This window comes from Cynocephalus volans, chromosome 4 (assembly GCF_027409185.1).
Source record: "Cynocephalus volans isolate mCynVol1 chromosome 4, mCynVol1.pri, whole genome shotgun sequence".
In the NCBI taxonomy this organism is placed as follows: Eukaryota; Metazoa; Chordata; class Mammalia; order Dermoptera; family Cynocephalidae; genus Cynocephalus; species Cynocephalus volans.
The window spans coordinates 78,131,165-78,158,789 of record NC_084463.1 but is presented as its reverse complement, the minus strand read 5'-3'; the positions used below and the strand labels follow the sequence as shown (position 1 = coordinate 78,158,789).

General features: G+C 35.9%; 2 protein-coding genes across 6 annotated transcripts in view; one reads left to right on the top strand and one right to left on the bottom strand.

Moving 5' to 3' along the window:
- Positions 1–6,859, top strand: part of CEP57 (centrosomal protein 57) — a 35,094-nt gene extending 28,235 nt beyond the window's left edge. For both annotated transcript variants that reach the window (XM_063093504.1, XM_063093503.1), the window contains 3 exons: positions 2,913–3,154; positions 3,753–3,897; positions 5,631–6,859. In XM_063093504.1, coding sequence (XP_062949574.1) covers positions 2,913–3,154; positions 3,753–3,897; positions 5,631–5,864 — 621 coding nt within the window. In that variant the 3' untranslated portion in view covers positions 5,865–6,859. The remainder of the gene's footprint in view (positions 1–2,912; positions 3,155–3,752; positions 3,898–5,630) is intronic.
- Positions 6,860–9,097: 2,238 nt separating this feature from the next.
- Positions 9,098–27,625, bottom strand: part of MTMR2 (myotubularin related protein 2) — a 115,379-nt gene continuing 96,851 nt past the window's right edge. For 2 of the 4 annotated variants that reach the window (XM_063092720.1, XM_063092723.1), the window contains 6 exons: positions 23,661–23,846; positions 20,474–20,680; positions 16,398–16,490; positions 13,134–13,247; positions 11,161–11,337; positions 9,098–10,484 (listed from right to left, as the gene is read on the bottom strand). In XM_063092720.1, the coding sequence (XP_062948790.1) occupies positions 10,323–10,484; positions 11,161–11,337; positions 13,134–13,247; positions 16,398–16,490; positions 20,474–20,680; positions 23,661–23,846 (939 nt within the window). In that variant the 3' untranslated portion in view covers positions 9,098–10,322. The remainder of the gene's footprint in view (positions 10,485–11,160; positions 11,338–13,133; positions 13,248–16,397; positions 16,491–20,473; positions 20,681–23,660; positions 23,847–27,625) is intronic. The other 2 variants (XM_063092721.1, XM_063092722.1) reach the window with 2 other exon arrangements.

Sequence of the window (27,625 nt, the reverse complement as noted above, 5' to 3'; positions counted from 1 at the left end):
TATAAATGGTGGAAACATTTTTCTGTGCCGTTTACCAGTGTGGATCATAGTGTAAGAATGAAATGAGATGAGGACACCTTAATGCAGATAAATTACATATGGAAGGGAAGTGATAAAAGTAGAGACCCTTGTTTGAAGAAGGTGTTATTGTAGATAGAGGTTAGGGAAATAAGAAATAGTGTGTTGGTAGGATTGGATTTTTAATTTCAACCCTATTGATTTGCATTTAGATAGAGATAGATTTTTAAATAAATAGAAATCTCATCCTATTTGTACTCACATCTAGATTATTTCTGGGACTAATTCTCCAAGAAACAGTCCTACACAGACTTGAATCTTATGTTCCTTTAGCACTTCACTATAAAGAAGAAGTGCGCAACCATGTGTTTATACTACTACTCTTTCATGAACTGTTTGTATTGATGGTCATTTCAAATCTAGATGCCTTGAATACCTAACTAGATTATAAATTTTAGTGACTTGGGAAGTAAATTTTTTTAAAATTTTTAATTTATTAATTTATATTTATTTATGTATTTATTTTGTAAACCACAGTAAGCCCTCAGCGAAAGCTTGGGGAATGAACTATTTCGTAGCTTTTCTGCTTGCACTTTGTAGATGTGTGGAGCACAAATCATCTACAGAAGTTATTCCATTGCTTTCTTTTGCCATAAACTTAATCTGTTATTGGATTACAGGCCATCTTTTGATATGTTACTTCCTTTATCTTTTGCTCCTACCGAGCTTTTTCTTTTGCTTCACCATAGAATCTTTGAGTTTCTCACGGGCTGGCTAGCTGCATCAGAGTCACTGAGCATGTATTTTGGAAAAGCTGATTATAAAGCCCCACTACAGTTCTATTGAATCAGAATTCTCTGGGTGTGGGGCCCAAGAATTATTTTTAATCTTTTCCCTAGTTCCAGTCTGATATTCAGTTAAATTTGGGACCCACTTAGTGTTTTCATTCTGTAAACATCAAGACCAGTGGTTATCTACTTTGTATTTGAATATTTCTACTGATGAGACCTTATGATATCTTAGACACCCATCACATTTGTAGACATCATCCTTTTTTTTCTTTTTTTGGTGGCTGGCCAGAATAAGGATCAGACCCCAGACCTTGGTGTTATTAGCATCACACTCTAACCATAGTCATTTTTATTTGAAAGCTCTTCCTTAAAGTAAGTTGAATTCTACTCATTGACCTTTATTCTGCTCTCTGGGAGTCACAGAACAAATGAACCCTTGACTACAGGAAATTAAAAAAATTTTGAAGATCGCTTTTTCTTTTCACCTCCTTATTCTGTTCTAGGTTATAAATAAATACTTCCTTTTTCTTCAGCTATTCATAGATGTGGTTTTTGAGGTTTTTTTTTTAACCACCTCATCACTCCCTTCCTTCCTAAATTGAATATGCAAACATGATGTGACTAGCACAGAATAGGTTCTTTGTCATGTCTGTTAATTCAGCCTAGCATCACATTTTTATGGGTAAAGCACATCATCCCTTTCACACAGATTCTATTTTCAAGAAGTAACAGGTCTTTTCCAAAATCTTTGCATCAGACTCTATAGGTCTTATACTTGTGTAGTTGATTTTTTATACAAAATATTTAATCAAATGAAGCTCTATAGGAATAGATTCACCCTATCCCACGTTAGGCCCTAGTTCATTCTTCCGTTACCCCAACATTTGATTGCCTATCTTTGGTAGTTCTTGCAGTCATTAATAATAAAGTTTGAACAGGACAGATTCAAAGACAGGGTTGCTTTTCAATGTGAGCTCTCCTTTTGAAGTTAATTATACTCTTTATGAAGTATTATTTAAATAGCTGAGAATGCGCAGTCACCTAGCTGAATGTTTCTCAGTCTGTCCTGAAGGACCGGCTTTTATTGTTAATTACACTTTGTAATAGACCATTTGAGTGAGAGGGAAAAACACTGTCTTTCCTATACTCTTTCTGAGTAACAGTCATCAGCACATGTGGCTATTTCTCCTCACTACCAAGCAAGCAGTTCAGCAGTGGACACCCGCTGGGTGCCCTCCAATTCAGTTCCAACACAGATCCCACAGATTGAGATGAGAGCTCAGTCCCCAAGACTCCTCCTCCCCACATTGGATGCCAGTGGCAAGCCACAGGTTGTTTTTACCTCTTCTGACCAACTGGCTATAAATTGGAGGTTCCTACAGTCCCCTCCTTGGGTTCGATTAATTTGCTAAGCAGTTCACAGAATTCAGGGAAACACTTATGCTGATCTGTTTATTATAAAAAATATTACAAAGAGTACAGATGAAAAGATGAATAGGGCTAGGTAGGAAGAAAGGGTTGTGGAACTTCCATGCCCTCCCTGGGTGCACCACCCTCCGGGAACCTCCACGTGTTCACCTGTCTGGAAGGTATCTGAACCCTGGTACCTTGGATTTTTATGGAAGCTTCATTACAATTACATAGGCATGATTGATTAAATCACTGGCCATTGGTGATCAATTTGACTCCAGTTCTTCCCCCCACAAACTCCCCACTCCTGAGGCTGGGGGATAGGACTGAAAGTCCTGTCTTTCCTGTAACCAGCCCTCATCCTGAAGCTACCTCGTAGCTGTCAGCCATCAGTCAGTTCATTAGCATACAGACAGACAGTACTTTGGAGATGATCAGAATAATATTTCAGGATAGCTGATAGCACTATGGAGTTACAGACAGAAGAGACTAGGAGAAGGAAGAACAATTGGGATGTAATGAGTATATAAAGACTAGGGTGTAGAATACAGGGTGGATTGGAGATATTTTGGAGGTTGAGTCTATGGGACTTATATCATAGGCTTGGGGGGTGGGAGGGTCTTTTTACCCAGGTTAATAAAAAGAAAACAGGTGTAGAAGATGTACCTTATTTGTTTTATCATTTTTCTTTAGTCCACCAGTCCTAGCCATGCTGTGGTAGCCAACGTTCAGCATGTCTTACATCTAATGAAGCAACACAGTAAAGCTTTGTGCAATGATCGAGTAATCAACAGTGTTCCTTTGGCAAAGCAAGTGTCTTCACAAGGTGATAAAAGTAAGAAGTTGTCAGCAACAACTCCCTCCTCAAGTAGTATTAATGAAGAGTTGTCAGAAGTCTTACAGACCTTACAGGATGAATTTGGGCAAATGAGCTTGTGAGTTATAGTTTTTGTTCTTTTAATTACATTTAGCCCTAAAACCTCAGTGTTTTTAACTTCTTGGTGACTTTAATAATCCTACTTTTGTTTGTTCGGCAAATATTATTGAACACAGGTCTTGCACCAACCAGCTTACTGGGACTTTAACACACATAATTATTCTGTGTAAAATCTTTCCCTTTCCTAATGCTGTTAAATGTTTTGAAGACCACGGTTTACATCTAAGTTTTATTTCCTTGTTTGAGAGCTTGATATACACTAAGTTTAGCTATACTTAACTGACAGGTTAGCCTATGAGTGTTTGAAGAACAAGATCCTTTTTTGTTGTTTTCTAGGTATGTAATACTCTTGTGGGGGAAATAGATATATAAAGAAATAACTCTTTGAAATTAAGAACTCTTTTGCATTTGCCTCCAGTGCTCTCTCGAACTTTTAAACTATCACTGATAATTCAAAAATTTGTTGCTCTATTCAAGAAATTGAGTCATTTTCTAAAAAATGCACAGAGTATTGACCCCATGGTGAGTGATATATAATAGACCTACCCATGAAATGTAGGAAACGTAACCAATTCCTACTTTTGCTTTGTATATAGTGATCACCAGCAGCTTGCAAAACTTATCCAGGAGTCACCAACTGTTGAACTGAAAGAGAACTTAGAGTGTGAACTGGAGGCATTAGTTGGAAGGATGGAAGCAAAGGCCAACCAAATAACTAAAGTTCGAAAATACCAAGCCCAGGTAACTCAGTTTTCCTTCACTCGAGTTCCTGCTGATTAAAAGAACAAAACCAAACACTTTTAAGTGTATTAAATAGTGACACTAATATCATAGATAAAGAGCTACAGTAGATATATCTTTACTGAAGACACTTATTGAATTCATTAATTACTAAGAATTAGTGTTGAGTTAGGACAGATGACAGTGTCTGTTAAACACTTAGAGTAGATTTCATCTAAGATACATCTTTCAAATATTGAATATATTTAATATTCTTATCTTTATGAATAAACTAACTTACATGATGAATTTAAATAGTTCTGAGTATCCAAGTACGTCTTTTTTTTAAAAAGAACCTAGAAATTCTCAATTGTAACAAAGGAATAAGTCAGATATAAATATGCAAAACAAATCTCTAGTTATATATATGTTACTAATTATATTAAATAAACCAGCCATTTATTTAGTATCTACTAAGTCCAGCAGTGAAGTCACATTCAGGGGTTTTCAACCAGACAGAAACACAGTGATTCATGTATTTAAGAGATTATTGTGACTGCTGGGGGTAGGGGAATATATAGGGTCAAAGCAGAGAGGCTGAGAGACCAGCTGGCTCTTCAGCTTATCAGAGGTGATAGTCACTGGGCCAAGACAGTAATTGGAATTGGAAAGAGGTGGACAGATTTTGGAAGTAGAAATATTAGGGTTACTTGCTGCTGGATGTAATGCGGAGAGAGAGGAATTATTATGAAGGATGGTGGTACACTGACTGAAAGGGAGAAGACTGGGAACAGAACAGGTTTGGCTGCCATTTGATTAGTAGCCATATGATAGACACAGTGCCACATACTCTGAGTATGTCATCTCATTTAATTTTCACAAAGAGCTTGTGAAGTGGGCAACTATTAAGCATTCTCATTTTATAGATGAGAAAATGGCCAGTTTTCTGGGAAGTATGCATATATTCTCAAGTGAAATTAAATAACTTGCCCGAGGACATAGCTCACTAGTAAAGTAAATGGCTGAGCTGGATGCAAACTTGGGTCTTTTCAACTCCAAAACCTGGGCTTGTAGCACTTTTTCCAAAGTTCATGTTAAAAAAAGAAGCATAAGCAAATGATCTCTGTAAGAGTAACAGTCTAATTTGTTTCTTGTACATTAGATTTAACTTTATTCTCTCTAACGGAAAACCAACGTGCAAGCAACAGTTTAGGTAGTTAAAATAAAGCTCCCCTATTTTAAATTAAATTACTCTAAAAAAAAATAAAATGAGAATAAAATTAAAAATCCTTCTCACAGTATTTTTGCATTACCACTGCATCTCTTCATCCATCTAGAACTTGCTTCTTTGCCTGCTCATACTAGTGTCTAGAATGCCTTTCTCCTCTCCGTTAAAATCCTTTCCATCCTTCATTTCCCTGTGTCCAATTTTTTTGCCTGCTTCACGAGTCCTTTTTCCATCACCCCTTGCTTCTCACTCACTCTAAATCTGCACTTTGGCGATACTGCCTTATGATAGAGCACCAGTATTGATGTTTCCTCTTGTTTACTTGTTTGTATATTGTTACATATTTTAAGCACTGAATGATAAATGACTGGTGCAATAGATTTTTGAAGACTTCAAAAAAATCAACTTAGAATGTATTTTTTCAGTTTTAGTTAGTATGAGAATTTTTTATTTTTTAAAGTACTGGTAGTCAGAAGAGAATGTTTTCATTAAATTCTCTTTTTCCTACCTTGGTTATTTGGTATAGCTGGAGAAACAGAAGATAGAGAAGCAGAAGAAGGAATTAAGAGCTACCAAAAAGACTCCTGATGAAGAAGGAAACAGCAGCAGCCGTTCTTCCGGAATCTCAGGGACCACAAATAAGAAGGATTTTGCCAGACTGAGACCTGGAGAAAAAAGCAGGAAAAATCTTCAGTTATTGAAGGACATGCAAACCATACAGAACTCATTACAGAACAATAGTTTGTGTTGGGACTACTGACTCGTACCAGGTCATAAATATTATTCAGATAATTTGTACCTCATCAGTCATATGTTGACAGTTTATTTTCCAGGTCTCATATTCGCTTATGTTGGATTTAATTAACAGCAGGTATTAAGGGGAACAAGCTTCATTAGACAGGCTTCTTGCGTTGTGCAGCATGACTAATGTTAAACCATTTAGATGGAAACCGGGGGAGTTTTAAAGCCTGAGAAAGCCATAAATACTCTGTTTCTTTGAGATGAATTTGCTGTATTGATATATTGTACTTTGTAAACAAATTACAATTTTTTACTTCTGGGTGTGGTTTTTTATAATAGTTCTTTATATATCTATAAAAATAAAATCAGGCTTAAATTTTCAAAATACGAGGCTGTCCCATAAGCAGTTTTTGCTTGGAAAGTCTCATTTTTAAATCTTCCTGGCACGAATCACCCACTTCCCCTTTCCAGTACAACCATTAAATATACTTGGTTTTGAATCTTGATGGAGGTTTTCTATGTTTAAATATTTATGTATATTTAAGAGGGTTTTTTCTTTTTGTCATTTCAAACACTGATCAGTATTAAGTGTACTTGTATTGCTTTTTAATCCATTGTTAAAAATTTTTTAAAGACCCAAGCAATCATTTTAAGTCAATTAACTAAAATTTATAAAGCATTTTTAAAAGTGTAAACAAACTGTTAATGAAATAAATGAGATTTGGGAATGAAGTGAGAATGGGAGAAAGGGGGAGATGTGAAGATATACATTTGCAGTTTTAAAATAATACCTGTTTGTAATCATGCTATTCAGTCAAGGCATTGTGGTTTTTTTTAATCTTGAAACTTAGAGAAACATTTGAATATTTGCTTTTGTTGGTGTACAGTATGAGTGCAATATGAACTGTACACATACATATGTCACAATAATGTAAATCGTAATTTTGAACAGATCGACATGTTAACTTTTTATAAATTTGCCACTGTAGTCAATAAAGCAGCTTTTTAAGGAAACACTGAAGCTTTCCTTAACAGCCTGTTAATAAAGGCTTTCTTGGTTGTAAACTCTCAAAAAATGCATTTCTAAATAGAAATATCAACATATTAATTATAAGAAAATAAGAATATGTAGTATTTAGTACTTATTTGCCATTCTTATTCTTACATAGAAAATAAGCCCAACAAAGATTGAATTACCTCATAGTATATAATAAGATACTCTTGAGTGCTAATGAACACAATAGTCACATACTAAGGATATGCCTCCCATAAAACTTATTGAGATGGAGTTCTAGGATTATATCTAAACAGCTAGCATGAATTGTTATAGCTACCTAGGCACTAGGCTTATGAAGCCTCCTGTTGAATTAATTTTCTACAGTTAAAGTTCTTAATTTAGGGTCCTTAAATAGATTCTGGGGTATATGTAAATCTCCTGAAAATAGTATGTAAACTTTTGCTTGTGTGTTCAATTTTCTGATGAGCAGGTTTATAGCTTCATTGAATTCACAACAGTAAGTCCACAGACCCCAGGAAGGTGAGAATCACTGCTCTGCTGACATGGTAAATATTTCTTGTGTCTCAATCACCATTTCAACTATTAAGCTTTTGTTTTCTCCTTGTTTGAATTTCAGGTCATTAAATTGTATGATTGTCATTTGAATTGTAGTGGCTCTGAGTCCTAATTAGAAGAGTGATTGAATGATGCTAAATCCCACCGCATCCCTCAGCAGGGATTCAAATAACTACAACAGCTTTTGATACTCTCAGGTGAGAATTGAAAACGACAAAATAGTGCTTCAGTTTTCTTATCTGAGAGTTTATAGTAAAGGAATATGTTGTCATCCATCCACTTATGTTGTAGTATATTGCAGTGCATTCAAATGTAAGTATCTTCTACGCATAAGATGTCAACATGGATACCAAGCTTAATAAGAAAGCAGTGTTTATAGGCTGATCGTAGACATCTGAATTGTGCGTTTCAACACAGTTGTGGTGAATGCAATGGTAATGGCCATGTACACAGTGCTATGGGGGCAAAGAGGAAGGTGGGGGGTGGCAGTGAGGGGAGTGATGAGTCGGGAATAACTTCCCAGAGGAAGAAATGATGCCTAAACTCTAACAGGGATTAGTCACAAGGAAGAACAGTTGTTCCAGGTTGACAGGACAGAATGAACAAAAGCAGGGAGGCAGGAGTCTGCAGTTTACATGGGGGAATTGTGAATAGCAGAGTAGACTGGTACATAAATGCTGATGAGAACAAAGGTAGAAACTAGGTCACAGGAAGCTGAGGAGCTTCAGCCTGATCATAGTGGCCTCTAATTTTGTGTCCTTGGTCATAAAGGAAAAAGAATACTTGCACAACCAACATTCAGAGACATGGAAAGGTATGCAAACTGTCAACTCAAATATTAAAAAGTTTTGTGTAGATAAATATACATAAGTGCTAGTACTCCTCCCCTTCCACACATAATACCAGTGGTTTATCTTAAATGCTCACGTACAATGCAGAGGGTGAGAGAAGCCACTGGAAGTTTTTTTTTTAGTTGTTTTTGGGTGGCTGGTTGGTACAGGGATCCAAGCCCTTGACCTCTGTTATGAACACCAAGTTCTAACCAACTGAGCTTAACCAGCCAGCCCCCTCACTGGACGGTTTTGAACAGAGATGTGATATGTTTGCACTTATATCTGGCTTTTGGGTGGAATATGAATTGGATGCGAACATATTACGACTAGAAACTTTACATTCTTGATCTCTTCAAGCCATCTACATTCTTTTATATGGTACCAGACCAACATGATAAAGGCTTAAATGGAGAAAATGGTAGAATGAAGAGGAGAGAATGGATTTATGAAATACCTGGAGTAGAAAACTTAGCTTTGATACCGATTGGCCACTTAAATACCTTGTTAAAATTTTTCTTAACAGATTTCATACAGTGACCAAATAATTTTGGTACCAATTTTGCTAATATTGGGTGCACTTAATAGAAACTATATTTCTGCATTTTAAGACCAAGAGCAGGGCTAAGGTTTAGATTATAGTGAATTAGTGAGTGGAAAAATACTGTATTTTTGATTATTGTTTGATTTGGGTGTTAGAGGAAAAATGGGTTTAAATTGAACATTTCTGTTTAGAGTGAGTACTCCAAAAATTTTCCAAATAACATTTCTGCAAAAAACCAAAAATAAAACAAAACAAAAAAATTAAACTGAAGCCAAACAATTCTGTACAACAACAAAGTTTAAAAGTCAGTTGAAATTTCTTTTAATTAAAAGACCAAGGGACAAGAAGCTCCTCTGTTACAGTACATTACATATGGCTCTTATATAGAGTAAAATACACATCAGGAAATCAAATGTTTATACCAGCACCAAAATCTTACTTGTAGCAGGTGAAACAGTGAAGCAACATTTCTTTTACTGGCAGTGAGATTGTAATACATAGTAACATGCAACATGTTCTTTGGTAAATTTACTCATTCAGTGGAATTATAGAATTTGCAAAGGAAGAAGGTAGTAAAATATTTCTTGCAAAATTTGAGCATAATACTTCTCACCATAAGCTATTTATATAATAGACCTCAGGAAAAAAGCCAACCCTAGTAAGATTTTAAAATACTGCCTAAAAACTTGCCCATTAGCTTCAGTATGTTCAGACCAAAAAAAAAAGTGAGCTAAGTGAGTTTTTAAAATATCTTCCATAATGTTTCTGGTAACTAGACAAATGGAAGCTAATGTGAAGTGTGTGGGATTCTTTGAACTCCTGCATGTCTACCTCTTTCTCCCTTTCATCCTTCCCCAAGCACATCTATAAGGCATTTTGAAATAGCTAAAACAAATTAAATAAGTATATAAATAATGATAGCAATAATGGTCAACTACTACTACACCATAATATCCTCAAGACTTTGCCTTTCACTATACAAAGAATGTGAAGGTAGAAAGGTAATGAAGGTAAATCAGTTACTACAAAAAAGAAAATCCCATAATGGAGAAAGGGATATCAAATGATTTTGATCTGTGATGATATCAAGGCCCAATATACATATATGATACCACAGAATTTCAGCACTTGGCTTGAAAACTGATGATCCTCTGGGCAATGAGCTCTCTCCCATCAGGAGGTTTATTTCTAAAGTGGTTTGTGTTTTGATTTTACCAGATGCCACAATTTATAAGACAGCATTTTTCTTTTAATATTAGAAACTTATTCCCACCATGGATCCAGTACTGAAGTATTTTAATATTCTTTGGGTGACTTATGATTAGTGTCATAGTCATGGGATTACATATGGAGTTATTTCATTTAAGTCACCTGAACTGCTACAGTTCTAAACTCACTCCAGAGAGATTTAAAATAAAGCGCCTGATCTTTCTCTCATAGATGGGTTCTAACTTCGGAAGATTTGCTACTTATAAAGGTGCCACTGTAGTCAAGAGTTCATAGCAATGATGCCCCCAATCTAATAGTCTTTCATACAACAGTTTGGACAGGAGTGACACACTGTGCAGGAGAGCTGGCTCTCTCTGAGGAGGAGGTTGATCGGTTGGTAATCTCTCTCTGTAGTTCCTCTACTTTTTTCTGAAGCTCTGCTCGTTTAGCAAGAAGTTCTTTATATCTGTTGTGAATAGGTTCCTACAAGAGCAAAACATAAAATTATTCAACTAGACAATCCTAACCAAACCCAAGATCAGATCTTTTCCTAAATATTACAATATATGATTTCTTAACTGTTGGGGCACATCCCACCTTTCCAACCCATCAATGGAAATCAAACCCAAGGACTACTGAAACCACTAGCTTTCCCAGTGCCTGCAAGTATTTCCAGAGAATAACTGCTGTGGACGTGCTCCTAAAACTCGTACTTTTCCAAATACAACAAATAATGAAGACAAAAGCCAGTACTCAAAAGATTCTCTACCATTTAGTATTAGTTTCAGTCATGAACAGTTCTCAGTAGCAAATACTCTATAACATATTCACAATGGACCACAATTTTGTTAGGCTTTTAACCTTCCTCAAGCCATTTTCTTCAGCTTATTAGAACAAAACCCTTAGAAGTTACCCAGACAGAGGGAAGAAGAGACAAAACAAAGAAGTGATTTGTCTGAAGTTTTACAAGAAAAGTCAGGATAAGAACCAAGTGTACTGATTACCCCAGTGTAGTGCTTTTTCTACTATACAATTATGACTATTAATGGGTAGAGGGGGAAGTTTTAACTATGCACAGATCATTTTTCCACTTGCTTTAAAGGGGACAAATCTAATAAAGTTGCATTGCATGGATGTTAACTCATTGTAGAGTGTATACCTGTGGTTTCATCCGTGGATTCCACCTTATGTAATATCCCACCCAGAGCTCTAGGTGGCGCATGCTGGCTACTGGATAAAGGACATGATTGGAATAGCTCCCATAGAGAGGATTAGTGAAGTCTTCCAGCTGGCTATTTATGTAAGACCACAGTGACACGGTCCTTTTAGGAAGATTCTGTAAGAAGGAAAAATAGGTAATGATTCTCTACCACATAAGCTATTTACACTTTATATGAAATTTGTAAAGAGGTCTTTTGTGGTCATTAAATTGGAGTAGAACTGGATACCTCAGTTATAGACCCACTTACATTAAAATCAGAGGGTATTAGAAAAGAGTCTGCAATTCCTCAAAGAGTTAAACACAGTTACCATATGACCCAACAATTCCACTCCTACGTATATACCCAACAGAACTGAAAACACATCTATACAAAAACTTCATGGATGTTCAAAGCAGTATTATTCATAATAGCCAAAAAGTGGAAACAACCCAAAAGTCCGTCAAGTGATGAATGCATAAATATAATACATCCACACAATGGAATGTTATTCAGCCATAAGAAGAAATACATGTCACAAAATGGATGAAAAATTATACTGAGTAAAATGAGCCAGACACAAGGATAACATATTGAAAGACTCTATTTACATGTAATGTCCAGACTAGATAAGTCGACAGACACAGAAAGTAGATTAGTGTTTGCCAGGGGCTGGGAGGAGAGGAGAATGGGAGATGACTACTAACAGGTATGGGGCTTCTTTTGGGATGATGAAAATGTTCTGAAATTAAATAGTGGTGATGGTTGCACAATTCGGTAAATATACTAGAAACCACTAGCCTACACTTTAAAAGTGGATTTTATGTAAATTATATTTCAGGACAAAAAAATTTTTTTTAACCAAGATAGAGTGAATCCTACCAAGGCTCTCAAAAGATGAAAGTATCTTTTAGAACTTAGCTGTGCCATTCTTAATTATCTAACATAACAAATTACTGAGTGCCTACTATGCATGGGAATACTTATTGCATGCTAGACACTAAAGATATAAATGGTGAATTCAACAATTTAATACCTGTCTTCCTTATAGTCTAGGAAGCACCTACTACATAGCAGTTTTTGTGGTATTTTTTTTTGGTTTATTTAATCTTCACAGTAGTATTTATTATTATCTGTATTTTACAGAAGCAGAAATTAACTTGCCCAAGGTTAACAGTAAATGACAGATCCAAGATTTGAACCCAGCATCCAGGCTTCAGTGCATGCACTCTTTCCCATTATGCTTTGTAAAATTATAAGAATAAACTTTATAACCACATTTTTTAGAATGAAATTTGATGCAGGAGACACCAATCAATCAAGATGATTAAGATGTTCATACATAGATGTATTTTGAGAAAGAAGTGAAACTTAAAATATAATCCTTACCATTTATTCTTAATAATACCAACTTAACAGTGATATCTCTGGGGGAGTGGGATAATGAAAACCTTTAACTATATATGTAAAATCTCAGTGTTTGAATTTTTTACAGTATTGCTTTACAATTAAAAAAACCTCAAAACTTAACCTAAAACGTCTCGTTTACATGCAGAATATATTTGGGGATTTGAGCTGCCCATTCATTCAAATACATGCTTTCTGCTAATTATATTTTTCTCCACCTGTACAGAATAATAAGTACACTTGTGCTCCTTAGATTCCATATGTGTCATTTCTCTTTAGCAGATACTACTTCCCACCCATGAACTCGCCTTACAGCTAGCCAGCACCTTCAGCCTTGTCACAGAAGTACTTCAAAACAGATCAGGTCCAGATGTATGGAAGGAAGTAATCATAGTACAGTGTATACAGTATGACCAAAAAATCACCCAAAAGAATGACTATTCAGTTAAAATCTATCACAGAGTCCATTCTTGTAGGGAAAAGTACAAAGTGGTGATAGAGCAGGAGGTCATGGCTCATATTGTACCTCTTTTCCTCTCTGCTGTTCGCTGTTGCAGAGGAATGTTCCGAATAAACAGCTGTACAGGTGGTCCAAAATGGTAATGAGAAAATATTCATTGAATTCAAATGCGGTAGGAAACTGCAAATTGAATGCCACAAACACAAAATTAAGATTTTTTTCCAAATGCATTTATCCCTGTTGTTGGTAGATCCTTTTAATAGTATTTAAAATTAACACTCAAAACTATATGTTACTAAGCCATTATGGCATTAACCTGCTTGGTTGTCCAAAAATCACTATCATTTTTCTGAGGTAATTTCTCCCAGAGTTTCCTTTTCTTGTGTATCAAGAGTTTGAATGGTCTGACCGTGATATTTCTGTATCCTCTCTGTTAACCCTAAGCTTGAAGGCTGCTGAATTTTGACTTGTGCAATTTTGGCAACTCTAGTCTTTCTCTGCCAAAAATTACCATAAACAACATAGTAAGATTTTTCTTTTACGTGTTTAACAACATAGTTTTCAGGAATTACACAAAAAATAGCAACAATGTCTCCAGAAAATGTCAGCAGTACACAAAAATATCCAAGGCAGATGTGCAGATAATTTACAAGTCAGCCTGCTTTTCTTTTCAAGGAACATCCCGTTGAACCAGAGTCTCTTGTAATCTACTACTTTAACAGCATCTTTCCAACAAAAAGAAAATTCACCCTCTCTAGCCCAGGCCAGTGGCTTGACTGGATGTATTCATTTTATACAAACAGTACAAATTTGGGTGACTAAATCAAAGGAAGAATTACAGATCCCAGAAAGGTAAAGGATACCTAGTTTAATCCATTTTATCAACCTAATATTTCAAAATTATTTGGAAGCTTCTATGTAAGATTTTACCAGTTATAGGGCTGTGAAAAGTAATTCCATGAATATTTGGATTGCAGATGGAGAAATATATATTGTTTACAAGTTTTTATTTCTAAGCAAGATCCCTACCCAAATAGCAGAAGAAAACAGTAATAACTGCATGCAAAACGGATAGGGATGAAAATAACTTTGCCTTGAAGTTTCCTAAATTTCAGGGTACTACAGGCAAGGTCACATGGCAGATTTCTCAAAACAATAAACAATAAAGGCCAACTACCAGGCCTTGACTAATTTTTGTGGCTGTGAAGCTGAATGATCAAGTATATGCCAACAACAAAAAGTTACCTGTAAGAAATTTTGTTAAATCCCATTTATTCATTTATTAAAAAAAAAAAAAAATCCCATCTCGTATTTATCACACACTCTTAACAGCCTTATTTATTAGCCAAATATGAATGCATCCTAAGTCATTAAATAGCAATCCCAAGGAGCTAAGCCTGCAATTGATTTTTTTATCTTCTTGGCAAAACTACTAGCTCAGTTATGAGAAGACGGCTTAATCATTGGGCATTTACTCACAATGAAACTAAAATAGTAGAGTATGAACTGCTGCTATTGCTTTTAAAATTCTAAGCAAAAAAGGAGTACTTTGTTTTCTTTACATGTTTAAAATCTCAAGGGCCCTTCAACAACTGCTTCCTGATCCCAGGAGTGAGGGATGGGGATGAGGATAGTAGTAGGAGGAGAGGTGCAGAAGCAACATAATTGGTCCTATTTTGACAAATGTGTTATTTTAATGTCTGCACTAGTATTCAATTATTTATAAAACTGATGACTGCTAATAAACATTATGACTAGCTAACACACTTTATGTTCAGGAAGAAAATATATCATACAGAAAACATAACTAGATGTCTAAAGACCACTATTTTAAGTTCTATCAAAGAAACATTTAAATTGATTTTTTATTATTTATTATCAGGCTCAAAATTAGGGTTAAACTGCTTTTAGATATAGAGCATATTTACTAAGGAAGAGATGTATTATGTACTTTTCTTTGCAAGAGATTGGTAAATGTGAGTAATTGATTTTTCTAACATATCAGAACTAATATATTCAAACACACTGCCCCCTTCAAGGTACTCACCTTGGACCGCAGTACATTTAACCATCAAGGATGTCATGTTTTCAAAGAGCTTTCCTACTCCTTTGATGGCATCCTTAATTTCTGCCAATAGTCAAAGGTTATTTAAAACTGAATATGGTAATGGTCAAAAATGGGTCCTATTGCTTTTGGTCAAATACCCAAAAAAGGATTGGTAGGGATTTGTATAGCCAATATGCTACCCTCAAAGGCAGTTACAAAGGAAAAATTCAAACTTACTCCAAGAAGTAGTAAACATTGTTAAACTAAGTAAGCAGCATCTCTCCTTCCTCCCACTCCCCCTCCCCCGCACCACACCAAGGGCCTAATTTATAAAACAAAACTGAATTCTACACACATTTCCAGTATATATGTTAAAATATCAGCCTCGTTGTCCAGCAGGTTTCAAAACAATCCACCCAAGTTTAAATGCTTATGGGGGAAAAAACTATTAAATAATATATTTCAACTATGATCACCATTCATTTTCTTTCAATGAAATAAATAGTCTCCTATTTTAATGAAGCTAAAATATGATCCTAAAATGAAGCACAGCCAGGAATTGCCCTACTTTATATTCGTGTGGCAGTCTTAACTAAAAACCCAGATGTCCGGGGTCTAATAAACCCTTGGATAAGTAATTACACACCAATGAGCTGCATTCAACTTTTGCATTTTGAAATGATTTTTCTTGAGTTAGAGTTTAATGGCATTTTTAAGACAATTACCCCTTGCCTCATTAGTGAAGTGATCCCATAATAAACAAGGTGTTTTTCAGTCTCAGGTATCTTTCCAAAAGATTAAATCCATTTACATTAATATTTCAAATAAACCCATTTGTTAGAAAATTGTTAGAACATAATAGCTTTCTAAAACATAATAGCTTTCTCCATGCCTAAAAACAAAATTACTTAAATAGGACTTTATTTTACCTGAGTTACCTAGCTTATTTCTTCACATCCCTTAGAAATGTATAGATGAGCTTTTCTGGATAAGCATGCTATTATTTAACACTGTTCAAAACAAAGGAGGAAATCTCTCAGGGGTTATTATCAATACCACTCATTGAAATGCTAATGGAATCAAACTGTCAAGTGTTTAATACTCACAAATAAAAACCTTTAACTTAATTCATAATGTGACAATAAATAATAGCTCTATCACCTGGAAACCTAACAAGAATTTTCATTTTACATGAACTATAGGATAATCAGTGACCAAATCTCCCAACTCTGACTAGACAGTTTGAAGGAGACATGTAAGAATAGATATCCCAGATAAGTTACCTGTCTTGTCATTTGCCAGACACAGTCAATAAACTGAAGAAAAACAGGAGATCTGTCTGCATCTGCATGATTCTTATCTCCGTGGCCCACTCTCTGAAACAGAGAGAAATATGAGCTTTCTAGGATTTTTCATTTTTTAATGGAAATAATTTTATTTTCCAATAAAAGTAGTATTTGGTCAGTATTTTAAAAATTTTTAGAAAATCTTTTTAAAGAGCACTGCAAATAAAGTAATCCCACCAAGCAGAAATCTTTATTAACATTTTTTTTTTTTTTTTTTTTTTTTGCCTTTTTCGTGACCAGCACTCAGCCAGTGAGTGCACTGGCCATTCCTATATAGGATCCGAACCCGCGGAGGGAGCATTGCTGCACTCCCAGCGCCGCACTCTCCCGAGTGCACCACGGGCTCGGCCCTTTATTAACATTTTGATGTACAAAGTGCCAGACTTTTTTCTGATATGATATGCTTGTAATAGGAATTACCACTTTGTTTAATAAATGAAACCCAGATTCTAAAAGGCTGATAATGTTAGATAAGAGCATTCAGAGCCTAGATTTTTGTCCTAGAGATTTAATTTCTCTCTGATAAGAAACAGTTACTTGTACAATGGCCTCAGAAAACACCCTTGCCTTTTAATACCTTGGCCAGTGAATGGAGGGGTACCACACCCCATTTGTCTTTATCAGGAGAAACCACACTAGCACAAATCCTTGAAAACCTTTCAAAAATGCTTGACATCCACCCTCCAAATGTGCAGTTACCCACCCAATTTCTCAGTTCTTCTCTAAGGACCTTTGACCCATATGATTGAAACAGAACCCTTCTTTTCCTTAGTCCAAAGCAGGGATTCTAAAAGTGTGGTCCACAGACTTACAGGGGCTGTAAGGCCCAAACTACTTTCATAATAATACTAAGACATTATTTGCCTCTTTCAGTGTGTTGGCATTCGCACTAATAGTACATAGTGAGGAAGGAAAAAACTTCTGGTGCCTTATCAGGAGTCAATCAAGGCAATAGTATCAAACTGCACTAGTAGGTATTGTATACCGCCCTGCCAGATACTCACAGTAAGACAAAAGAAAAAAAGAAAAAACGTCAATTTTTCCTAAGCCAGTGTTCTTGATGAAGTAATAAAAATTATAATTTATAATTTATAATCACCCCTTGAATACACATTTTTTTAAAAATATCCTATGTGATAAAATGGGAAATAAGCACTATGGTAGGAAATACCAGTTTGTCATAGAACATCATCTTTACTTGAAAGAACAGGTGAATTATGGTTTGTAAGATCTGAATATTTCGTTGATTTTTTTTTATGTGCAAGGTGAATGTGTCTCTTTAAGGAAAGTGAATGACAGTATTTTTAAAATTGAAGCTGTCAAGTGAAAATTAGATTTTTAGAAAACTTTTATCCACCACAATGATCTTGACAATACTTAAACACGTTTCTGATAAAATCAGTGGTGATGTTAACAAACATGATTTTATGATATTGAATAATGAAATGCATTAACATTTGGAAGATATATATAACTCAGTAAGCCAGTATTTTCCAAATAACCAATACATGACGTTACAAAATCATGCATGGGTGAAAGATCTACTCAAAGTGAAAGAAACCAATGGACTGCAGTGGAACAAACTACAAAAAAACTGATTTAGTTTTGAATTCCACATTACAGTTAATCTCTAAGAAACTACCATTTGGCAAGTTTTGGAACAGTATCAAAGAAGAATATCCACAATTCCCTGAAAAAGCTATTAAAACAACTCTACTTTCCACCTACATATGTGTGTGTGTGATTGGATTTTCCTCATACATACTTTAACGAACAGAACATATCAGAACAGATTGTAAAAGTAGATACAAAATTCAACTGTCATCTATTAAGCCAGATTCATTAAGGAAATTTGCAAAAGTCTTCTCATTAAACTTTTTTTGTTTGTTTTGGAAAATATAATTATTTTTTCATTAAAATTTTATTTATGTTAATGTACGATAGATTATTAATAAATTTTTAAAATTTGATTTCTAATATGGAAAATACTGATAGATATAACCCACATAAACAAAGTTCTTGAGGGTCATCAATAATTGAAACCAAGAAGTTTGAGAATTGTTACCCTATATTAACCCTGTGAGCATACGATTAGATGTCCTTTAATTGCCAAAATTCTGCTTTCAGAATATAATTAGGGGGAAAAATGGAGTAGGTAACCGGAGTTAGAAATTTAGGAATCCACAGAAACTTCAAACAGCCTAAAATGTTTATGATTTTGAAGACATTTATTTTAACATGTACAGCTTTGGCTGCCTAAAACTTCATTCTTTGAAGTAAGAGTTTGTTTTAAATGGTCTTTTCATGATATGTATATTGTATAGAGAACTGAAAAATGTGAGCCAAGTGAATAGACACCCCAGATGCCCAATTGTATTTAAAAGTTCAAGTTCAAAAGAACAGACTAACTTTAAACGTCTATTCCTTTCAAGGACTGATTCATAACCACTGCTAGTATACCCTGGTAACTACTGGATACTAAAGGTTAACATTAGAGACAGCTTTCAGGCAAACACCTTTCAGAAAGTCAACTGATCTAGGACAATGCCTGCCCAGAAACAAAGCTCAGTGGCTTCGAGGCCTTTCAGAATCTGGCTCCCCTCTAATCCACTCCCTCAACCCTCTTCCTGCCACACTCATCATTCATTGCTCGTTCCCATCCAGACGTTTGTTCACCCTGCTTCTCCATCCTGGGAAAATATCCCTCCTCCTCATTCTCTAAATTATATGATTACAACTAACATATACAGACAACACATGAGAAGACTGGGACCCACAAGGTTACTGTTCCCAAGTTTTCTGACTCCAAATTTAGTATTTAACAGAAGCACAGTTGAAAACCACTTGAATGTTTAATTAAAAACTCCGTAAATCCAAAGTATGATATAACAAAAAAGCAAAGGCAAAAAAGTACAGTCTCTCTTATAAGGGACATAACCACCCCATTCCTCTACTTAAGGAGCTGTGATTAGTTTGGGGTACCCACTTGCAGAAAGCCATGAGGAAAGTGCAGAGGACAAGTGTGATGGCGAGGGGATTACAATGAGAAGAGACTGAAGAAAAAGTACGTTCAGCCTGAAGAAATGAAGATTGAGGGTGACTTGGGCAGATAGCTACTTCCAAATATCCGAAGGACTATCTGATTTGGATACGGAGTCATATTTGTTCTTTATGTCTCCAAAGGGGAATGTAGGACAATGGGAAACAAATTTTTAGCAGGTAGACTTTCTAAAGTGAGACTGGTTAGCCTCAGCAAAGGATGTGCTGATTATCTCTGGAGGTGTTAAGAAACTAATCATTTATTTGATAGGGACTGCACAGAAGACATTCATTAACAATGAATGCTTAGACTCTGAGGTCCTTCCAATTCTGAAATTTGATAACATCAGAATAAATTCTGAACCACAGAGAATGACAAAAATTTGCCATTTCCATAAAATTATAACATTTTCTATACATATATGTTCATTATAGTTTTAGTACCTTAAGAAGCATAATAGAAAAGCTAAGTTTTATTCCAACTCTGAGTTATTTTTATTTCTACTCCATTATTTCTTTTACTCCTAGCCTAATATCTGAGACCAAGATCCTATGTGATCAACTGTACTCTATATAGCTAACTTAAGAATAATAAGTAAGCCATTCTCATCTTTTTGTAAGTCTACAGTAAAAACTATAAGTGCCTTGCAATTCCATAACCATTCATACTAATCTTAAACTGTTATTTGGAGGTGGAAACACGCGTAGATATCACCGAATGACATCTGATGTTTACTGGTAGAGATCACAGAAGAGTCTGGGTCAGACGTCTGACAAATAACTAAGCCCTGGCTCCAGACTGTGGAGTCACATTAGGATATCCTCATGCTTTCCAAAACAAAAAGTTCATGTGAAGTTTACCCCTTAGATAAATGATCAATTTTAGATGGATTTCTTAAGAATAAAAGGCATTATTTTCACATGCTTTGTGTGAGATGCACGTGATATATCAAGAGTCAACGTTCTTTACTCACTAGTTGAAATCGATGTCCAAAGCTTAGCCATTCTTTCTCCACGAGGACTTCAAATCCTCGGATGGTTCGATAGTAGCCATCCAACATGAGCATGGCAAGGGAAGTTAGCTGAGCTGTGCGATCCCAACCATCACTACAGTGTACTACCACAGATGTCTTCCCTGACTCTACTTTGTCAGCAATCCTAAGAGCCCCTGCAAGAATAAGCTGGAAAACATTTTTTTTTAAAATAAAAAATTTTTTAAATTAAATACTTCCTTCTTTACAATTTACTAATAGTTTTGTTAGGGATGATTGTCTAAATAACATGGAGAAGAAAAAAAACATCTATCACCTAAAAATTTTTATAAATGGTAGAGAACATACAAATTTTGCTATTAAAACTAGAAAAATCTCATAAATGGACACTCCATTAATTGCGCAATGAAATATCCAAATGAAAGGTACCTTTGGGTACTGAATAAATCAACAATATGAGTAAGATTTCTCATGAGAATTAAGTTCTAAAGAGATCTGTTTCTAAGAATCATCAAATATTCCAACATCATCTATTTAAATAAAAACAATTGATATGCCAACTGAAGCCTTATCTTCCTATTATTTGAAACAATGATTACTTAACCAAACTAGAATACTTAAAAGCAATAAAATTGGATCTCTTTTAAAATATTCTATAGCATTTATTTTTTTGACTAAAGATTTTTATAAGTCACATAGAACACACTAAGCACAGTATAAACTTTAGAGTAAGCTACTTTTCTGTAACAGTATGAATAGAAATTCTCATCAGATTAATATTATCCTCATGTCAATTTAACTGGTACCTAAAATAACTTCAGCTCTTATTTTTTAAATATGCAGAAACCCTTTGCAAAATAACTTACCTTTTCTGAAAATGATCTGAACAGAATTAGACATAACCAAAAAAGAAACATAGTAGTATCTTTAGAAATGGACAACATAGTCCCATCCTTCTCTGCAATGACAATGTCATAATATCATACTTAAAAAAACATATGGTACCATACACATAAATCAGAATGAAAGAAAATAGATTTACTAGGCTTGGAAATCTTCTGATAACCTCCCTTTGATCGTAATTGTAAGCATATTCTGAAAATGGGATATTCTGAAGCAATCTCAATCTTAACTACACATCAGAGTCATTTGTGAGCATTAAAAAAAACAGCACTTGGACCTCCTTCTCCAATGATCCTAATTCACTATTATAGTTCCACCTATATTTCAAATGCATATACAGACTTATGAATAATGACTTAAGAATTAAGGCTTTAGTTAAGACTGACCAGGAAGAGTTATCCAAAGTGGTAATTTTCATTCATTCATTCATAAACATTTATGTAGTCCTTTGCTACGTAGCAGGTACTGCTCTAGGTGCTGGAGATAGAGCAGTGAATAGAACAAAGTACCTGTTTAATGAAGTTTACATTGTACTTGGGGGAGGCCAGCCAGACACAAATAAATAAGGAAATATACAGCATGTCTGATAGCAATAAGTAAAGCTCCATACAAGGTGTAGAGAGTGATGGTCAAACTGTTATTTTGTATGGAGTGGTTGAGAAAGGCCTCTCTGAGAAGGTGATATTTCAGCAGAGATCTGAAGAAAGTGGGTAAGCCTTCTGGATGTGAGGACTGGGGGAGGAGAAAGCCAAATTGTTTATCTTATATACCTCTAGGGAAACTTGTTCTTGTTATAGCCAAAAATGTTTAGAGAGAATGTTGTACCCACCAGTGAAATGACCTGGAATTTTCAAAGCAAACCCAGCAATTCATGTTAGTCCCAAATCAAGTCTCATGGTTTTATATTTGCACACCATACAATTTAATAGATGGGCCACATGAACATGCTCTCTGAGCAGTGTTTATATTTTGCTATACTCAAGCTTCTTTGCTTCTAGAAGAGAAACAATAATCACGATAGTCTATAATTATAATTCTCATTATTAGATCAGTTTGGCCTTCTCTTCAATTTTGTCTGAATTTTAGAGATTTTGACATGAGTACAGGTCTGCTCCTCAACATGTCAAATCACATTTCCCATTATTTTGTAATATATATGTTGTTATATAAGACTCTATTTTGGAATGTTATATTACTGAAATTCAGAGTGTATCTGAAAACATACATAACTGTATTAGTTGAAATAATAGTCTGGTGCTTCAAACATTAAATTAGCATGTGCTGTAGACTGAATGCCCCCTCCCCCCACCTCATTGAAGCTTAAATCCCCACTGTTAACTGTTGAGGGTGGAAAATCCTATTATAGTAATTGAAAGGTGGGGCTTGAGATGATTAGATTGCAGGACCATGCTGCAGTGAATGGATTAAAAATGGTGGTCAGGGGCATGGTTCTGAGGGCTACAATAGGAGAGTGCATGAGGAACTATCTCTCTGCTCAATCATTTTCTGCCATATGAGACCCCTGGGTCACTGTTGCCACCACTAATGCCTTCACCAAATGTTCCCTGGACTTTGGACTTCCCAGCTTCCAAAACTGTAAGCAATAAATTTCATTTTCTTACAAATTACCCAGTTCCATGTATTTTGTTATAAGCAACTGAAACAGACTAATACAGCATGTTAGGTAAATTACTGTTCACATGGTGTTCTCCAAATGATTTAGCACTCAAATGATATCCATTCAATTTCCCTGATCAGTTTTTAATTTCACAAATCATGCAACAATATTAGGTACTTATTCACAGATAGTGCTGCCCTAATTCCTGAGGGGACAAAAAAGAAATATGAATATCCAGTCCATGAGTTAGCTATATATGTTGGTTGAAACACAAAAACAAATAAATGAAGTACAGCGTAGCACCTGATTAAATGGAAAGAAAAGGCATAGTGAAGAGTTTAGAGAAAATGAAAATCGACATGACCTGAAAAGACTTTATGAAAGAAATGAAATATTAACTGAGATCTGAAGGAGAGATAGAATTCAGATAGAATGGGAAAGAGAGAGAGATAAGTACAACAGCACCAAATGCACAATACAGGAAACTAATTCATTCAAACAACAGAAGTAGTTCTAATTATCAAAGCAGTTATCAATTTTTCACTGTTCAGAAAGGTAGCTTGATGTTGATTTCAATTATAAGAAAACAGCCAATATAGACAAAGGATAGAGAAAGTCTGTGTTTGGGAAATAGTAACATATACTCACCTTAATATGTTCTAGCCAGTGAGTAGATTCCAAGTTAGACAACCAGTGAGTTTCTTCAATGTTGGGATATACAATCTCCTTAAGTTTTCGTAATGATTCTCTCATAACATGAATATTGTGGATATCCAAAAAAACTAGTTCTGCATTTTGATAGGCATCTTCACTTTCATAACCTCCACCCTTTGCCTGGAAAAAAGGACACATCACAGGAAATCATAAATGAATGCACATCCACTGTATGTGGACATCCATGAAAAAGTGCCATAAATTATCCAATAGTGGGGTCAAGGAAAACTCCATGGAAAAATGTGGATGATGGCTCAAGGAAACCGAGCACAACCACTTTCTACCTCATGCTTTTCTTCAGAAAACAGGAATACATACTCACCCTGATTCCTTATGTGGCTATTAAAAAATTAAATGTGAAACATGATATGAAGGTATTTAAACATTTTACATCATTAAGTTTTCCTTGCCCATATTTCAAATTCCACTTCAACAATTTCTTACAGAAGACTTCCCTGAATACTTACTGAAATCACCAGATTACAAGTTCCATGTGCAGGGACCACACGTCTGGTTCACCCATGCTTCTTCACCTCCCTGCTTCTTCATCTCATTTTAATCTTAATATTTTCAAAATAAATTATTTGAAATGATAATAACTTGCTTCTATTTTAACCACATAATTCTTTACAAGTAAGACAGAACAAGTATAAAAGCACAGAATGCTATTGTCATCACTGTCCTAAAAGACTTAACTTTGCATCTACAGAACAGAATGAGAAAATACTTGGTGTTCAAACTCAGCTATAGCTGGAAAGGAGAATCTAATTTTTCTGGACTTTTTATATTTTATGAATAAAATATTCTCCTATATCCTACCTAACTCATGCATAAAATCACACTTCTTAGAGCCCTAATAGAAGCAAATTAGGAAAACACTGGAGCAGCCACTGTAAAGTTAAATAAAATTAAGTGATCATATGACTCACACCTTTGAAAACAACAAAAGTCACCAGTTCATAATCAACAATAAATTACCAAAAGAAGAGAAGTTCAGGCTTCCTTTCTGACACTGATAGTCTGGGAAATAGTGTGGATTCAGTACTATCACAGTTACACAATTAACAGTGTTTCAGTGGGTACCTGTTAACAAGGATTACTTCTAAATAATGGGAACAGGACAGGTCAGGGGTGGAGGGACTTTCAATTCAAATTTGTTGGAACAAATTCTAGAAAGATGTCAATAGTAACAACTATACAGGACCCATCACAAAAACACATATAATGAAAATGCTCTGGAATTGGATAGTGGTGATAGTTGTACAACTTTGTGACTATACTAAAAACACTGAAACGTACACTTTAAAAGAATACATTTCATGATAAGTGAATTATATCTCCATTAAGCTGGTATTTTAAAAAAAAGAGCAATTAGTAAAACCAACAATGCACAAAAATCATTTAAAACAGAACTAGGTGACAAAATATTTCACTGAATTCCAAAATACCAACAGGTGGGGCAAAACTACCAACAGCCACAAGATCTGGCCACTATCAGTGAATGAAAGGAAGCAGAAGAAATGGACACAGGAGAACCTCGAGAGCATCGTATAATATTTATTATTTGTTCTGCTTTGTTGTTTTGGCTTTCTTCTTCTAGAACTACAGAAAAGCACAACAGATCAACCTAAGAAATGCAGCTGAAACTGGGAGGGGTTCTGTGCATTCTAACAGCTGATGAGTATAAAGGGCCTACAGTAGATGTAAAGGGGCCAACATAGTCTAACACTTATAAACTGCCCTAACTGACTGGCCAGGGATCCCTCCTGCTAAAAGTATAATGAAAATTGAGCAGGACAGAGGTAGCAGAGACAGTGGAAGAGAAGGTCTAGAAAAAAGAATGTGTGTGGGTAGAGTGTAAGGGAGAGGTTAGGTTAGGGTAGGTGTAAGTGTGGGTGTGGGTACAGGGTAGGAGAGAGTATAGAGCCAGGAAATATCAGAAAGTAAGTGATGGAGTTTGGACGTGTAGTCCCCTCTGAAATAGGGTTACCCCCACTTTCATTATGTACGAAATTTGCTTCTGTAAAACTGCTTGCTGTATGACAAGTTAGATTGATTAAGTTTAAATAGTGTTTGAATTACTTAGAAAATGTTGTTGTTTGAAAATACCCCTCAGCTCTTCAGCCCCCGAAGTTAAAAGCTAATATTAGCCTGCACTTAGAGAAGTTTAAATTTTGCTTGCTATTTCCCACCCAAGCTGCTCCTGAGTGATTAACTAGCTTGTTTCAGCTTCTGTTATCAGCTTGCACTAGGCCTCCCCAAGCCCCCTCCTCATACCAGGAGGGTATGTGTGTATGTGTGTAACTATATGATAACTATAAGTGTGTGACTATTTGATAATTTTAACTGTGTGACTAATGTAAAAATGTGCCTTTTAAAAAACCCTCTAAACTTCAAGTCAGGGCTGCTCTCTTCCCAGACCTTCTTGGAGGGACAGTTGCTGGCCAGTCAATAAAGACCCCCTTTTAAATTCTCAATTGGGTGTTCTGGTTTCTTTTCTGTGTGGCAGCCTCACAACACCTCCAAAACTCATGTGGAAATTTGATCCCTAATGTGGCAGTATTGGAAACTGATTGAGTCATGGGGACGGATCCCTCATGATTGGATTAATGCTCTCCCTGGGGGAGGGTAGTGAGTGAGATCTTACTCTATTAGTTCCCGAGAGAGCTGGTTGTTTAAAAGATCCTGGCACATCCTCTCTCTCTCTTGCTTCTTCTTAACATGTGATCTGCTTGTATCCATCGGCTACTTGCTACTTTCTGCCATGAGCAGAAGCAGCCTGAGGCCCATGCCAGACACAGCTGTCCCAGAATCGTAAGCAAATAAACCTGTGTTCTTTATAAATTACCTAGTCTCCAGTATTTCTGTTACAGCAACACAAATGGTCTAATACAGAAAATTGGTACTGAAGAGTGGGGTGCTGCTATACAGATTCACGAAAATGTGGAATCAGCTTTGGAACTGGGTGTTAGGCAAATGCTGGAGGAGTTTGGAGGACTTAGAAGAAAACAAAAAGATGAGAGAACGTTTGGAACATTTTAGAGTTAAATTGTTAAATCATTGTGATCAGAATCTTAAAGAAATGTGGACAGTAAAGACCATGCAGATGATGAGGTCTCAGATAGAAATGAAGAACTTATTGGGAACTGGACAAAAGATCACCCTTGCAACACCATAGCAAGGAACCTGGCTGCAATGTGTCCATGCCCTAGGACTTTGTGGAAGGTGGGACTTACGAATTTGTGAATCAGAATGTTTGGTGGAAGAAATTTCTAAGCAGCAGAGCACTAAGGAAGCTGCATGGTTATTTCTAACAGCCTACTCTGAGTTATGGCAACAAAGGCATGATGTAAAGCCAGAATTTAAAAGGGAAGCAGAGCATAAAGATTTGGAAAATTTGCAGCCAGGCCATGTGGTAGAGAAGCAGAGAGTAGGAGAAAAATGCAAGGGTGAAGCAAATAAACTGGTTACTAAAGACATTAGATGAAGCAGCCAGATGCTAATAGCCAAGACAATGACAGAAAAGCCCTGAAGGCATTTCAGAAGTCTGAAAGGGTTCCCCTCCCATCACAGACCCTGAGGGCTAGAAGGACTGAGTTATCCTGGAGGACAGACCTGGGGCACTACTGCACTCAGGAACCAGCTCCCAGCATCCCAACTGCTCTGGCTAAAGCAGCCCTGCCTCAAACAGTACCAAGTGTGGCTGGTACAGCAGCTCTGGAGAGTTGAAGCCTGAAGCCTTGGTGGCATCCAAATCATGTTAAGTCTGCAGGCTGGCAGGACACGAGAGCAGTGGAGGCATGGAAGTCTCCACCCAGATTTCAGAGGATGTATGGAAAAGCCTGGGAGTCAGGCAGAGACCTGCCGCAGGGGTGGAGCCAGGGCAGATGCCATCTACT